Here is a 17,113-nt window from a genome sequence, read left to right on the forward strand (position 1 = left end):
TTATGTATTACTATGCAACAACTTTACTATGCTCCTATATCCTTTTGATTTTGTACCCCACCCCTTTGTTCTTATCCCTTTCCTTTTTCTTAATTTAATAAATAAATTTTTATAACAAAAAATAAATAAAAATAAATAATAATCCAATTAATAAACAATAAATTTGGATGCACCTGAATCTTGGGATAGGCCACTGGATCTCGCAGGTACGGTTCTTGCTGGTAAATGTAGTCAAAGCAGGAATTAGCTGGGCAGTCCAGAACAACCTGTAATTGCACAGAGACATAATCATACACACACTGTTTGTAAATCTATTTCCTTTGCCCCTCCCAAAATCACGAACCACTCTCAACACTCTATTATATTTTTTTTTACAAAATATGGAATTGATTACCCCATGGGAATCAATGTAAAGGCAAATAATGTGTGTGATTGAGGAAATCACAGGGAGGGTGGAGGCCCTGTTTCCTCCCAGGAGATTCCTAGAGAGGCCCCATGGAGGCTTCTCCCCACCTTTTCTGGCCCTGTTTCCTCCCAGGAGATTCCTAGAGAGGCCCCACGGAGGCTTATCCCCACCTTTTCTGGCCCTGTTTCCTCCCAGGAGATTCCTAGAGAGGCCCCACAGAGGCTTCTCCCTGCCTTTTCCGGTTACAGTTTCAGAGGCTCAGGTTTGTAAGTGGAAAAATAGTTCTTGAGAAGAAGCAAAAAAATGTTGAACACCAGGTTTTTATCTTAAAAAGTTCATAAGTAGAGGCGTTCGCAGGTAGAGGTACCACTGTATATGATATGGCAGGTAAGTATGTGTGAAGAAAAATAAAAAAACTTTTCTGATTAAAAAAATAGTTATGTGGTGATTTGCTTAACAACCGCAACAACTGTCCAGGCTCATGTCTGGTCATTAAGTGTTGTGGCTCAGCTCCTGTCCCAAGGACTGTGGATGTGGGGGAGACATCCACATGCTGCAGGCCTGTTTTACCCCCGGTGGAATCTGCTGATGAAGGCTCCTCTGACCAAGAAGACATGAGTGACAGGGAGGAGGAGAGTGGGGCAGACAGCTCAGAAGGAGATCAATTATCTAGCTCCTCCTTGGATTTGGAACAAAAGTTAATGATACAGCCACGCATGCGGAGAGCGATGCATAGGCAGCAACAACTGAGAGATTATTATCAAAGAAAATGAGGCCACCTGTGGTTGGGTAGGGCTGTGGTCATTAGTGAGGCTGCTATAAATAGCAGCCTGTGGGTTTGACCATTGTGGAGGATTATCTGATCTTTGTGTTTTGTGACTGCTTTACTGACTTTGACCTTTTGTGTGCTGATTTTTCCCCGTTTTGAAACTAAACCAGAGCAAAGTGTGTTTCACTTTGTGAAAGAAGAAGGACTGTGAATTGCCTCACAGCTGCAAGCTAAGTATCTCAGAACTGATAAGGGATTTGTACAAATTACCAGTTTGTTTGGAGAGAGGGCTCTTTGCTATACCAAAAGAGGGCTTGGTTTAAGTGAATTTTCATTATAAAGAACATTGTTTTGAATTTTCAAACGTGTGTGTGTCTGAAATTGTATCTGTGAATTTTTGGGAGGAGTGTACCAAAGAGCTCGACAGAACATTAAGTGAGGACGGAATAGCTGAATTGGACATCTAGTGTCTATGCCATACCACTCAGTGTACATTTTGTACAGGCAGTCCTTGACTCACAACTGTTCATTTAATGACTGTTCAAAGTTACAATGACACAAAAAAACTTGACTTATAATCATATTTCACACTTACCACCACTGCAGCATCACAATAGTCATGTGATCAAAATTCAGACACTTAGCAACTGATCCATATTTCTAAGTTCAGCTTTTGTGCCCTTCTGACAAGCAAAACAGGCTCATTTCACAACTGTGTGAGTAACTTAACAACTGCTGTGATTCACTTAACAGTGGCAAGAAAGGTGACAAGTTCATAAGTCAGCAACAGAAAATTTGGGCCCAAGTGGTCGTAGGTTGAGGACTAGCTGTATATGACAAAGATGCTGTGGCCTAGAGGTGGAACTTTTGTCTCACAATCAGGAGGTTGTGAGTTCGATCCTAGGTAGAGGCAGACGTAGGGTCTCCTGCTTACGCAAGGGGGTTGGACTAGATGACCTGCAAGGTCCCTTCCAACCCTGTTAATCTGTTAAAGGTCTTGTTATATAAATATGTGGATTGACAGGTTTAATTCATCTTGTTCTCATGATACACTAAAAACAGTAATCATAATGTGATTGTGGATTTACTGTGATGTTCATCAGTGTGAAGACGGCTTCTAAGTTGTGGTTGTTGTTGTTGTTGTTGTTGTTGTTGTTGTTGTTGTTGTTGTTATTATTATTATTTATTGGATTTATATGCCGCCCCTCTCCGCAGACTCGGAGAAGTTACTTTTATTCTGTATTGTTGTAACTTTAAACGGTCACTAAATGAATGACTGTAAGTTGAGAACTATCTTATACAAAACATTGAAGGTTTAACTGGAAAAAAGGTTTAACTGGAAAAAAGTATTCCAGGGCTATTTTAAAGCCCAATTTAAACCATCAGGTCTCATTCGATATGCAGAAAACTGTACCTTGAAAGGGAAAAACAAAGATTAGATGAATAGAGAGATAGGGGTGACCCTGGGCATCAGCAGGGTTGGCAAGAGTCTCTTGACCATGTAACTCATCAGTCATTTTTTCCCCAGGGGATTGTGACCCCTCCATTAAGGATGCTTATAAAATGCAGATTGGGACCGAAAATGAATCTGCTGATCTCAACATTCTGGACACACTGCAGTCTAGGCAGAATTTATTGCCACAAAAGATCAGTACTTGCAGTCCTGCATTGATGGATTACCTGCTGTTCAATCATGGATTGAGAAAGTCCCATTTATTTATTTATTTATATTTTATATTTTTTTATATTTTATATTATTTTATATTTTATATTTTATATTATTTTATATTTTATATTATTATATTTTATATTTTATATTCTATAGTCTATATTCTATATTCTATATTTTATATTTTATATTTTATATTTTATATTTTATATTTTATATTTTATATTATTTTATTTTATATTTATTTTTAATTTTTATTTATTTTTTATTTTTTATTTTTTATTATTTTTTATTTATTTATTTATTTATTTATTCGTTCGTTCGTTCGTTCATTTATTCATTCATTCATTCATTCATTCATTCATTCATTTATTTATTTAATTGGATTTATATGCCGCCCCTCTCCGAGGACTCGGGGCGGCTCACAGCATGTACAGAAAAACAGGAAACAATAATAACAATCCAATTATACCTTAAGAAACAATCTTAAAATTCTAATTAAAAACTATCAATATCATTTGTTTAGCAGTCAAACTAAGCATTCATCAGTCAGGGGGAAAGGTCTAAGGAACCCCAGGCCTGGCGGCAAAGATGAGTTTTTAAACTTTTTCGGAAGGCAAGGAGGGTGGGGGCAGTACGAATCTCTGGGCGGAGCTAATTCCAGAGGGCCGGGGCCCCCACAGAGAAGGCTCTTCCCCTAGATCCCGCCAGCCGAAATTGTTTGGTCGACGGGACCCTAAGGAGACCAACTCTGTGGGACCTCACCTGTCGCTGGTATTCATGCGGCAGAAGGCGGTCTCGGAGATAATCTGGTCCTATGCCATGTAGGGCATTAATTGCATGAGTTGGACCAGGTCATCAACCTCTTATGGTACTCTGGTAGGAAATAAAAGTTTGCCTAGATCAGTATTTTTCTGAACCTTCAGAAAAAAGTTATCCTGCAACCTGCAACTCCTTCACTGCAAAAATATATGGACTACTCATCTCGATCAAGGGAAATCTATAGATGCAATTTATATAGACTTCTGCAAAGCCTTCGACTCAGTGGTTCATGACAAACTACTTCTAAAAACACTTCTATGGATTTCAAATCCCAGAATTCCCTAGCCAGCATGGCTAACTAGGGGATTCTGGGAGTTGAAGTCCACATCTCTGTCTAGACAGTTTGGCAGGCAGACAGAGAGATAATTATCCTTACCAGTCCTCGGAAGAGTGTGTAGACCACAGCCAAAAGGAGAAACCCTACCAATCCCAAATCCATAGGGCGCTGGAGCAGATTCTTCTTTTGCTCTTCTGCAACCTTTCCGAAAGTAGAAAGAAAAGTTGAAAGTAGGATTTACAGCAGTGCTTCGAAATTATTTTCTCTTCCCCCCCCCCCCCCCCGCTTAGAAAGAAGTAAAACATTTTGGGCACGCCCCCAACTTCTACCAGGATGATTGTTTGTAATACTCAGCACGTTTTGCATGGGGGGGGGGAGGAAATCAAGCGGCTTATCAGTGAGATTGGGATGTAATGTGTTTAAGGGATGCCTTAATTTATTTGGCTTCCTGCTGTCTGCTGCCAACATTTTTTAGGCACAGTAAACATACCGTTCTTTCCTCGTTTCCCACCATAGTCACAGTGAAGCCAAGCGCTACATACGCTTCATCATATTTCCTCGTCTTAGCTTTCAGGAGACTTTGTCTCATTATCTCCGTCTCTCTCCTCCTTTCTTTTCATCCCTCTTCTATTCTATTCTATTCTATTCTATTCTATTTATTCTATTCTATTCTATTCTGCTATTTTAAGACTGTAAACGAGTGAGTGACTAATCCAATGTTTCTCAATCTTGGCAGCTTTATAGTGTGTGGACTTCAATTCCCAGAATTCCCCAGCTAGCCCTGCTGATTCGGGAATTCTGGGAGTTGAAGTCCACACATGTTAAAGTTGTCAAGGTTCAGAATCATTAGTGTACTGATAAATTGTTTTCTGGATGGCCTGTCAAGTATCAATCTGACATTTTCCATCTGCTGTATAATTAAGCAGATCCTGTATCTCTATCCTCCTTTTTACCCAACCAAGACTCCTTCCCCAAAGACTTTAATGCTTCTGCTAAAAAAAATGCTGATCCCTCACTTTTGTGCCATTTTGGCTGCGTAAGCAAGAATCCTTGTCTCTGAGCATTGGAAATAGAAGGAATGAATTAAAAACTGCGCTGAATGCTCCTGGAGAGGTAGATAGGAAAAGCCAGAGACAAATCAATGGAAAGAATGATGATTTCGGTTTAATAATAAGAAGCACTATTATACAAATCAACCCAACACAGTAGCCAGATTAAAAATCTAATATCTTAGAGGTCAGAACTATGTTTATTGCAATAGCCGCCTCGCGTTATTAGACGTGGGGGTAAAGAAGGGATAAAAAGCTGGTTTGGCCTAGTGATTAAGCACCAGGCTAAAAACGGGGAGGCTGTGAGTTCCAGTTCTGCTCTAGTCGTGAAAAGCCGGATGGGTGACTTTGGGCCAATCACAAGGAGACTGTGAGTTCCAGGCCAGCGGTAGGCAAAGTTGGCTCTTCCTTGACATGTGGACTTCAATTCCCAGAATTCTTGAGCTAGCATGATTGGCTCAGGAATTCTGGGAGTTGGAGTCCACAAGTCATAGAAGAGCCAACTTTGCCTACCCTTGTTCTAGGCCAATCATCAGGGGACTGTGAGCTCTAGTCCCGCCTTAGGAATGAAAGCCAGTTGGGTGACTTTGGTCCAATCACCAGAAGACTGTGAGCTCTAGTCCCCCCCCCCCCCCGGAGATTCGTATTGCCCCCAACCGCCTCACCTTTTCTAAGAGTCTTAAGAGTCTTTTACAAAGCTGACAGCCGGGCGGCGGGGCTTCTCGGCATTCTCCCGAATGCCAAACTTTTGCCGAACCTCCGGGTTCAGCATTTGGGAGAATGCTGAGAAGCCCCCGGCTGTTTCAAAAGGCGACAGCTGGGCGGCAGGGCCTCTCAGCGACCTCCCGAACGCCGAACCCGGAAGTTCGGTGAAAGTTCGGATTCAGCGTTCGGGTTGACGCCGAGAAGCCCCCCGGCCGTTTCAAAAGGCGACAGCCAGGCGGCAGGACTTCTCAGCGGCGTCCCGAACCCGAACTTTTGCCCAACTTCCGGGTTCGGCGTTCGGGCGGCAGGTTTGTAAGGTGAAAAAAGTTCGTAAGAACAGGCAAAAATTTTCTGAACCCCGGGTTCGTATCTCGTAAAGTTCGTATGATGAGGGGTTCATATCACGAGGTACTACTGTAGTTGTAAGTCATGGCTACCTTTCTGCATATACTTTTCATACCTGATCAGCTGTTGGCAAAGGGCAGGTCCTAGGCTGGTCAAAGAATCGTTTGGTTGCCCAGATGGGAATGATGAGATAAGGAAGGTTGAGCAGAAAGGTTGGTTGGATCTCAGAGCTGTATTTCCCTATAAGTAGTAAATATCAGGATTTGTTGATTTTGGAAATATTTTTAGAGAAAAATTTAGAGCTTTAAAATGGAGATTGAAATAGGGGTTTTTTTTCCTTGAAGGTTAAAGAATGTGAAAGAGTATGGTGAAATTTGTTGCTATAAATGATGATAAACATTAATAAGTGCAAACAGAAATATATATTAATGTCCATAGAAAGAAAAAAAGTAGAAGGCGAAAAATTTATACGATCTGATGTTCCGGATGTTCCCGGAATCAATCCAATATACAAAATTAAAACCAAACTAGTCTGACTCTAGTTTAATTGAACTACAGAACAAACATTTGGTAACCGCTGATGCCATAGGCCGTATAATGAAATAGGAAAGAAAGAACTGTGCGACTAACAGTTCAATTGGGAAGGAGGGGAAAATACTAGCAGTTTTGCAAATTATATTTTAGAATGTAAGTACAATATTTCAACAAATAATAATTATATTGTAAAATGATATAATATGTACTAGTTTAGTTTCCTCGGACGAAGAAGAAGGTGGGAGTGACTCGGCAGAGGAGGGCTTGGCACACAGCCCAGGCAGTCACTCTCCCTTATCTTCCTTTGATTCAGATTATGACGTTTTGGACCCACGCAAGCACAGAATTATGCGTAGAAGAGACCAAGTAAGAACATATTACAGGAAATAAGGGAGGCCACCTGTGTTTGGGTGGGGCTCCAGTAATTAGGGCTGCTGCTATAAATAGCAGCATGTGGTTTGGCCATTGTGGAAGAATATCTGTTGCAGTTTCATCAGGAATCTTGTGTGCTGGACTTCGTTGCTTTTTCATGCCTTTGAAACCAAAGCAGAGCAGTGTGTGTGTGTGTGTGTCTCCCTTTGTTGGAAGAAGAAGGGGTGTGAGGTTTCTCCACAGTATGTAATGACTGTTTAAGGGAAATTGTACAGACTACCCGGTTGTTTTGGGAAGAGTGCTCTTTGCAATACAAAAAGAGTGCTTAGTTTATTTTGACTTTTGTGATAAAGAACATTGTTTTGAATTTTCAAATGTGTGTGTGTCTGAAATTTGTATCCTTGAATTTTCGGGAGGCTCCTAGCAGAGAGCCCAGCAGAACACTTATATACCTGATTTTTAATCTTTGTATAATAAAAACTTTTATTAACAAAAAAAAAGAAATAAAAAAAGTAGAGATGTTAAATTAATTGCTTTATTTAAAGAAAAGCATATCTAATTTTGTTTCCTTTTGGAAACTGCTACTGGATTTTGAATGTGATGGAAAAATGAAACTCTGACGTTGATTTTGCTGATTAGATAGGCTCATTGTTATAGAAATGACTGGTACATATTGTGTGAAAGTAAAAAGCTGAGACAGTAAAGTTATTTATCTTCTATTGTGATAAAAAAGAATCAAAAGTCAATGTCTTTTTTTTTCTCCCCCCCATCCCACATTTTCTCATTTTTTTTTCCTCCCTTAATTTTTGTTTTTTAAACATTTTCATTTCTTTTTCATTTCTTGACTCAATAACTGTAACTCCTGTAACTGTAACTCCTCAATAACTGTAACTCCTATGAGCCAAGAATGTGCTGCAGCTGCCAAAAACGCCAATACAATCCTACTCTGCATTAACAAAGGGACAAAATCGGGATCATATGAAGTGTTAGTACTGCATTACAAAGCTTTGATAAGACCATACATGGAATATTGTATCCTGTTTTGGTCACCATGATATAAGAATAGATGTTGAAAGAGTGCAGAGAAGAGCAACAAAGATGATTGTGGGCTGGAGGCTAAAACATATGAAGAACTGTTGCAGGAACTGGGCATTGCTAGTTTAATGAAAAGAAGGACATGACAGCAGTGTTCCAATATCTCAGGAATTGCCACAAAGAAGAGGAGTCAACTTATTCTTCAAAGCACCTGAGAGTACATGTGCTGAATCAGACAAGCTCACAATGGTGCTAAAAGAACAAGACAACTCAAAATACTATCAAATATGGAATGATTTTTACACGTGGTTGAATAAAAGAATAACTACTAGTAGTGCTGCGTGACAATAAATGTTATAAATACAAACAACTTAAGAATTAAATACAACTCTTTTCTATGTTTAGTTAATGGAATATATGATTTTAAATTGTAAAACAAGAACTAAAGAATGTAATATTGCATACTATAAATCACAAATTATATACTATTGATTAACCACTGGTTACAATACCGCTACAAATTAAAATAAGGAGGCTGTCAATTAAGCCAACCTCAGGAGGGGAGAGGAGATATACTACATACGCGTCTTTTAATTTTTAGTTTGTACTGTACGTAATGTACTGTAAGTTGTTAATGTTTATCTGTTTAACTGTTTATATGTAAATAAAAATCATTTTAAAAAAACAAAAAAACAAAGCACCTGAGAGTAGAAAGAACAAGAAGCAATGGGTAGAAACTAAACAAGGAAAGAAGCAACTTAGAACTAAGGAGACATTTCCTGAGTCCTGACAGTCAGTGGAACAGCGTGCCTCCAGAAGTTTTTAAGCAGATGTTGGATAACCACTTGTCTGAAGTAATGTCAAGGGGTTGGATTAAAACAGAGGTCTCCAACCTTGGCAACTTTACGACTTGTGGACTTCAATTCCCAAGTGCTTACTGGCTGAGGAATTCTGGGAATTTAAGTCCAAAAGTCATAAGGTTGCCAAGGTTGGAGACCCCTGGACCAGAAGACCTCCAACGTCCCCTCCAACTTAGTTATTGGTTTGTTTTTTTAAAATATTCTGGTAAACAAATAAAAATTTTAAAAGTGGATCCTGCTATTTTTGAAAACAAAAATTCCAAGAATAGACAGTCCACTCTATTGTTTTAACACTCTCCCAACATATTTTATACTGAGGAGCGTACTTCTTCTTTATTTTAAATCATAACTGAAATGGGGAAAGGATTTTGCCATGTTCAGATAAAAATTAAAAATCCAGGACTCACCAATCATATTTCCCAGCAAGAAGACCACAATTGCCATGGTAAATGATCCTGTCCAATAGAGGCCAACGTTGCGATAACTCTTTCTAGAAAGCAAAATGTTCCAGTTACTTTAAAAACAAGCAGATATCTTGGAAAGAGTTACAGGTAGTCCTCGACTTATGACCATCACTGAGCCAGATTGACGGCTGTAAGTCGTGGTGGTCATTAAGCAAGTCCCCATGTCACCACACCCAATTTTATAACATTGTGGTCGTAATCATCTCAGACAACCTTCTGACCAGCAAAGTCAACGGGGAAGCCAGATTCACTTAATCACTTAACCAAGTGGAAGTGATTCACTTAACAATGGTGGCAAGAAGAGTCACATAAAATGGAACAAATTTCACTTAAGGACCCAGATTTGTTGGGTACAATATATGTTGCAGAGTTTGCAGAGTGTAAACCACTTAGAGAGGGCTGTAAACAACTATGAAGCCACGAGAGCCATCGTGGGGCTTCCAAGATTCGCCCACATTTCTTCAACACTCCGTGGCTTGCATTGGCTGCCGATCAGTTTCCAGTCACAATTCAAAGTGTTGGTCATGACCTTTAAAGCCCTACATGGCAACGGACCAGTGTATCTCCGGAACCTCCTGCTACCGCACGAATCCCAGCGACCGATAAGGTCCCACAGAGTTGGCCTTCTCCGGGTCCCGTCGACTAAACAATGTCGGTTGGAGGGCCCCAGGGGAAGAGCCTTCTCTATGGCGGCCCCGGCCCTCTGGAACCAACTGCCCCCGGAGATTAGAACTGCCCCCACCCTGCGTCTTTCATAAACTTCTCAAGACTCATTTATACCGCCAGGCATGGGGGAGTTGAGATATTCCTTCCCCCTAGGCCATTACATAGAAAAATAGAAACATAGAAGACTGACGGCAGAAAAAGACCCCATGGTCCATCTAGTCTGCCCTTTTACTATTTCCTGTATTTTATCTTACAATGGATATATGTTTATCCCAGGCATGTTTAAATTCGGTTACTGTGGATTTACCAACCACGTCTGCTGGAAGTTTGTTCCAAGGATCTACTACTCTTTCAGTAAAAAAATACTTTGTCATGTTGCCTTTGATCTTTCCCCCAACTAACTTCAGATTGTGTCCCCTTGTTCTTGTGTTCACTTTCCTGTTAAAAACACTTCCCTCCTGAACCCTATTTAACCCTTTAACATATTTAAATGTTTCGATCATGTCCCCCCTTTTCCTTCTGTCTTCCAGACTATACAGATTGAGTTCATTAAGTCTTTCCTGATACGTTTTATACTTCAGACCTTCCACCATTCTTGTAGCCCGTCTTTGGACCCGTTCAATTTTGTCAATATCTTTTTGTAGGTGAGGTCTCCAGAACTGAACACAGTATTCCAAATGTGGTCTCACCAGCGCTCTATATAAGGGGATCACAATCTCCCTCTTCCTGCTTGTTATACCTCTAGCTATGCATGGTATGTTTGTGTGTATGTTTGGTTTTATAATAGGGGTTTTTAGTTGTTTTTTATTATTGGATTGTACATGTTGTTTTTATTATTGTTGTTAGCCCCCCCCCCCGAGTCTGCGGAGAGGGGTGGCATACAAATCCAAAAATTATTATTATTATTATTATTATTATTATTATTATTATTATTATTATTATTATTATTTATATAATGTAAGTCTAAATGCTACAATCCTATTGTTATTAACAACTGTCTCACTTAGCTGCAGAAATTTTGGGATCAATTGTGGTCACAAGCCAAGGACTATCTATACCTCTGTATAGGTTGTTATCAATCTTTCCCAAAGGATGTGGAATGCCTGTCTTGGTAAATTGTGATTATTTACTCAGTTCTCTGTCCTGTTCAATGTAAATATTATTTACTCAGCTCTCTGTTTATCTGAGGTAGTTAAACACCTTTATTTCTTAGTTAGCAATCATACCTTGCTATGATCTGTCTGTATACTGTATGTTATATATTAACCATTTATCCATTGTAACCAAATTAGTAAAGTTAATCTTTTGTACATGTGTGCACAAAGAAATTTGCTATAAAAAATAAACACAATTCACAAGCAAGAGAGATCTCCAAATATACCCAGAGAGAAGAGGCCTCTAAGAGAAGAAATTTCTGAATGAACAGATCTCTGAACACAAGAGGCTTCAGACCCAGAGAGAGATTTTCCTAGCTCGGAACAGCTTTGCTCAGAAAACCATGTCTCCGTGTCTAATGATTCCTACATACAAAAATGCAGCTGCGAGAGCAATCATGAGCTTCCCTAGGTATGCCCATGTTAAACCAACACTTCGCACTCTGCATTAGTTGTCGATCAGTTTCCGGTCACAATTCAAAGTGTTGGTTATGACCTATAAAGCCCTTCATGGCATCGGACCAGAATATCTCCGGCACCGCCTTCTGCTGCACGAATCCCAGCGACCGGTTAGGTCCCACAGAGTTGGCTTTCTCCAGGTTCCGTCGACTAAACAAGCCTTCTCTGTGGCGGCCCTGACCCTCTGGAACCAGCTCCCCCTGGAGATTAGGACTGCCCCCACCCTCCTTGCCTTTCGTAAACTTCTAAAAACCCACCTCTGCCGCCAGGCATGGGGGAATTTATTTATTTATTTATTATTTAGATTTGTATGCCGCCCCTCTACGAGGACTCGGGGCGGCTCACAACAGAGAAAAACAAATCATAAATAATCCGAGTAAGTTTAAAACATTTAAGATTTAAAAACCCCATATACTAACAGACACACACACAAGCATACCATGTATAAATTAAACATGCCCAGGGGGAGTTGTTTCAATTCCCCCATGCCTGACGGCAAAGGTGGGTTTTAAGGAGTTTACGGAAGGCAGGAAGAGTAGGGGCAGTTCTAATCTCCGGGGGGAGTTGGTTCCAGAGAACCGGTGCCGCCACAGAGAAGACTCTTCCCCTGGGGCCCGCCAACCGACATTGTTTAGTTGACGGGACCTGGAGAAGGCCCACTCTGTGGGACCTAATCGGTCGCTGGGATTCGTGCAGCAGGAGGCGGTCTCGGAGGTATTCTGGTCCGATGCCATGAAGGGCTTTAAAGGTCATAACCAACACTTTGAATTGTGACCGGAAATTGATCGGCAGCCAATGCAGACTGCGGAGTGATGGTGAAACATGGGCATACCTAGGTAGGCCCATGACTGCTCTCGCAGCTGCATTCTGCACGATCTGAAGTTTCTGAACACTTTTCAAAGGTAGCCCCATGTAGAGAGCATTACAGTAGTCAAACCTCGAGGTGATGAGGGCATGAGTGACTGTGAGCAATGAGTCCCGGTCCAGATAGGGCCGCAACTGGTGCACCAGGCGAACCTGGGCAAACGCCCCCCTCGCCACAGCTGAGAGATGGTTTTCTAATGTGAGCTGCGGATCGAGGAGGACGCCCAAGTTGCGGACCCTCTCTGAGGGGGTCAATGATTCCCCCCCAGGGTAATGGACGGACAGATGGAATTGTCCTTGGGAGGCAAAACCCACAGCCACTCCGTCTTATCCGGGTTGAGTTCGAGTCTGTTGACACCCATCCAGGCCCCAACAGCCTCCAGGCACCGGCACATCACTTCCACCGCTTCGTTGACTGGGCATGGGGTGGAGATGTAAAGCTGGGTATCATCAGCATATTGATGATACCTCACCCCATGTCCTTGGATGATCTCACCCAGCGGTTTCATGTAGATGTTAAATAGCAGGGGGGAGAGGACCGACCCCTGAGGTACCCCACAAGGGAGAGACCTCGGAGCCGACCTCAGACCCCCCACTAACACCGACTGCGACCGGCCAGAGAGGTAGGAGGGGAACCACTGAAGAACAGTGCCTCCCACCCCCAGCCCCTCCAGCCAGTGCAGAAGGATACCATGGTCGATGGTATCGAAAGCGGCTGAGAGGTCAAGGAGCACCAGGACAGAGGATAAACCCCTGTCCCGGGCCCGCCAGAGATCATCCATCAACGCAACCAAAGCGGTTTCCGTGCTGTAACCGGGCCTGAAGCCCGACTGCTGGGGACCTAGATAATCGGCTTCTTCCAAGGACCGCTGGAGCTGGAGTGCCACCACCTTCTCAACAACCTTCGCCATAAAGGGAAGGTTGGAGACTGGACGATAGCTATTGAGTACGGCTGGGTCCAGGGAAGGCTTCTTGAGGAGGGGGCGCACAAGCGCTTCTTTATAGAGTTGGAAAGACTCCCCTCCCCAAGGAAGCGTTGGTAATCTCCTGGGCCCAGCTCCGTGTCACCTCCCTGCTGGCCGAAACCAACCAGGAGGGACACGGATCCAGTAAACAGGTGGCGGAACTCACAGCTCCAATGGCCTTGTCCACTTCATCAGGTGTCACCAGATCAAACTCTTCCCAGACAGGTGGACAAGTACGTGCCCCAGTCACCTCAACTGACTCGTTGTCAGTCGACTCTGTATTACAATTGGAGTCGAGATCGGCCCGGATCTGAGCGACTTTATCAGCGAAAAACGTGTTAAAATCCTCGGCACTGCTCTGCAAGGGCTCCCCAGCCCCACCCCTGGTTAAGAAGGGAGCGGGTCACCCTAAACAGAGCGTCCGGGCAGGATTCCGCTGATGGAATCAAGGCGGCATGGTACGCGCATCTTGCCGCCTTGAGCGCCACTTTGTAAGTCTTAATAAAAGCTCTTACAAGTGTTCGATCAGATTCAGACCTACTCTTCCTCCATCGCTTCTCTAGAAGTCTCTTTTGGCGTTTCAACTCCCTGAGCTCCTCATTGAACCATGGGGCTCTACGGGGTCTAGCACCTCGGAGAGGTCGCAAAGGTGCAATCCGGTCAAGAGACATTCTCCCCTGGGCCTACACAGTTTATGCATGGTATGTTTGTGTGTATGTTTTGCTTTTTAATAAGGGTTTTTTTTTGGTGATTTTTAATTATTAGATTTGTCTTACATTGTTTTTGTTATTGCTGTGAGCTGCCCAGAGTCTGCGGAGAGGGGCAGCATACAAATCTAATTAATAATAATAATAATAATAATAATAATAATAATAATAATACCCTCCCTTTTATACTTCAGTGGGTCAAGGAGATGTTTGCTTGAGCCACCTCACAAATTACTTTGTTTCTCCGGACTTAAAATATGTTTTATCGCCCTTCACCCAGGTTATAGTTCTTGCATGTTTTCCTCAAAGTCCCCTCCCTTGCTCTCCATAGCTATCGTACCCTATAACAGTTATGGTAAATCTTTTTGGGTCCACGTGCCAAAAGGGTGTGTGTGGGTATGCTAGTATGTGTCCACGTGTCCATACCCCTTCCCCACACACACATACACAGGCACACACACACCATACTGCCCCCCGCAAATGCACACAGGTGTTATTAAAGCCTGGTTTGTGAAAAAAATGCCTAAATAGGCAAACTGGAAGTTCGGGAAAACACACTTCCAGTTTGCCGTTCTGCTGTTATTTTGCACTCTGGAGGGTTCAGGGAGGCTTCCTGAAGCTCCGGAGTGCAAAAAACAGCACAACAGGCAAACCGGAAGTTCAGGAAAATGCACTTCCAGTTTACCCATTGTGCTGTTTTTCGCACTCCGAGGCTTCAGGAAGCCTCCCTGAACCCTCCAGAGTGCCAAAAACAGCAGAACGGCAAACCGGAAGTGTGCTTTTCCAAACTTCCGGTTTGTTCATTGGGTGATTTTTTTTTTTTTTGCCTCCGGGGTTTCACGGAAGTTTCCCTGAAGCATCCGGAGGGCGAAACGGCCTTTCCCAAGGCTGAAAATCAGTGTGCACATGGTGCTGGAGCTGACACAAGTCTCACGTGCCCTCTGATATGGCTATAGGTTCACCATCACGATCCTAATAAAATATAGTAGAGTCCTAGTTAGAAACATAGAAACATAGAAGACTGACGGCAGAAAAAGACCTCATGGTCCATCTAGTCTGCCCTTATACTATGTCCTGTATTTTATCTTAGGATGGATCTGTGTTTATCCCAGGCATGTTTAAATTCAGTTACTGTGGATTTACCAACCACGTCTGCTGGAAGTTTGTTCCAAGGATCTACTACTCTTTCAGTAAAATAATATTCTCTCACGTTACTTCTGATCTTTCCCCAACTAACCTCAGATTGTGTCCCCTTGTTCTTGTGTTCACTTTCCTATTAAAAACACTTCCCTCCTAGACCTTATTTAACCCTTTAACATATTTAAATGTTTCGATCATGTCCCCCCCTTTTCCTTCTGTCCTGCAGACTATACAGATGGAGTTCATTAAGTAGAGTTATCTCCTGCTCGATCTGGTCTATCTCCAAGAGTTGAGACTCGGACTCACCTTTGAACAATGGCTGCAATCATGAGGAGATACATGGCAAAGTTCACCGCCGCGTGCCAGTAGGAGATCATAATGCCATATGCTGTGCCCAGATAAGGCTCAACCTGCGACCCAGAGGAGAAAACAAGGAACATCATCAGAAAAAAAAAATCACCTTGAGGTACAGATGGTGAGACCACCCTTGGAGTACTGTGTACAGTTCTTGTCACCGCACCTCAAGAAGGATATAATGGAACTGGAAAAGGTGCAAAAAAGGGCAACAAGAATGATCAAGGGAATGGAGCCCCTCCCTTAGGAAACCAGGTTGCAACACCTTGGTCTCTTCAGCCTTGAAAGACGGCGTTTAAGGGGTGACTTGATCGAAGTGTATAAAATCATGCATGGGATAGAAAAGGTGGATAGAGAAAAATTATCTTCTCTATCACACAATATTATGACGAGGGGGCACTCCCTAAAGCTCATAGGTAAGAAAGTGAGGACAAATCAAGAGAAATATTTCTTGGTTTATGGAATTCACTTCCAGAAGAGGTTGTGACAGCTGTCAGCCTTGATAGCTTCAAGGCAGGATTAGACAGATTCATGGATGCCAAGTGTCTTGGTGGATATTGAAGTGGATGTCCATGTGCTGCCTCTATGTTGCTTGAGGCAGGCAGGATTCCCTTGAGTACCATTTATTTTATTTTATTTATTTATTTTGTCCAATACACAATAATACACAAGGAATGTTATAGAGGATATAGTAGAGAAGAAACATGAGATATGAGAGACTATAGGACAGGGGACAGAAGGCAATCTAGTGCACTTATGTATGCCCCTTACTGACCTCTTAGGAATCTGGAGAGGTCAACCGTGGATAGTCTAAGGGTAAAATGAGCCGGGGTGGCGCAGCAGGTAGAGTGCTGTACTGCAGGCCACTGAAGCTGACTGTAGATCTGAAGGTCAGCGGTTCAAATCTCATCACCAGCTCAAGGTTGACTCAGCCTTCCATCCTTCCGAGGTGGGTAAAATGAGGACCCGGATTGTGGGGGCAATAGTCTAGCTCTGTTAAAAAGTGTTATTGCTAACATGTTGTAAGCTGCCCTGAGTCTAAGGGCGGCATAAAAATTGAATGAATGAATGAATGAATGTATAAATAAATAAATAAATTTAAAAAATGTTGGGGATCAGGGGAAAGGGAGGGTCTTGCCTTCTATTTCTGCTCAAGATCCCCATGGACAATTGGTGGGCAGAATGCTGGACTCAATGGGCTTTGGCCTGATTCAGCATGGCTCTTCTTAGGTTCTTATGTTCTTATGTACAGTGCAAAGTGTGAGCTGTAATACACTACCTGAATGCTAAGGGCATGAATGCTGCTGTGATGGGTGCTCAAGATACTTATTGAAACACACAAAATCGACAGAGTCAGTGCCGCCCGAGAATTTCTTGACCATTTTGAAATTGAAGGTGAGGCTTTTCTCAAATTAATGGATTTTTAGATACTTTTTAAATATTAGATTTGTTTATTATATACTGTTTTATTATTGTTGTAAGCCGCCCCGAGTCTAT

At 42.3% G+C, this 17,113-nt stretch overlaps 1 protein-coding gene across 1 annotated transcript in view; it reads right to left on the minus strand.

Annotated features, from left to right (window-relative positions):
- TM6SF2 (transmembrane 6 superfamily member 2) overlaps nucleotides 1-17,113 on the minus strand; it is a 42,385-nt gene that overhangs the window by 5,072 nt on the left and 20,200 nt on the right. The window contains exons 4-8 of the mRNA XM_070746287.1: nucleotides 15,569-15,672; nucleotides 9,251-9,333; nucleotides 6,158-6,282; nucleotides 4,043-4,144; nucleotides 174-266 (exon numbers count right to left, since the gene is read on the minus strand). Of these exons, the coding sequence (XP_070602388.1) occupies nucleotides 174-266; nucleotides 4,043-4,144; nucleotides 6,158-6,282; nucleotides 9,251-9,333; nucleotides 15,569-15,672 (507 nt within the window). The remainder of the gene's footprint in view (nucleotides 1-173; nucleotides 267-4,042; nucleotides 4,145-6,157; nucleotides 6,283-9,250; nucleotides 9,334-15,568; nucleotides 15,673-17,113) is intronic.

This window comes from Erythrolamprus reginae, chromosome 1 (genome assembly GCF_031021105.1).
Source record: "Erythrolamprus reginae isolate rEryReg1 chromosome 1, rEryReg1.hap1, whole genome shotgun sequence".
Lineage (NCBI taxonomy): Eukaryota > Metazoa > Chordata > Lepidosauria > Squamata > Dipsadidae > Erythrolamprus > Erythrolamprus reginae.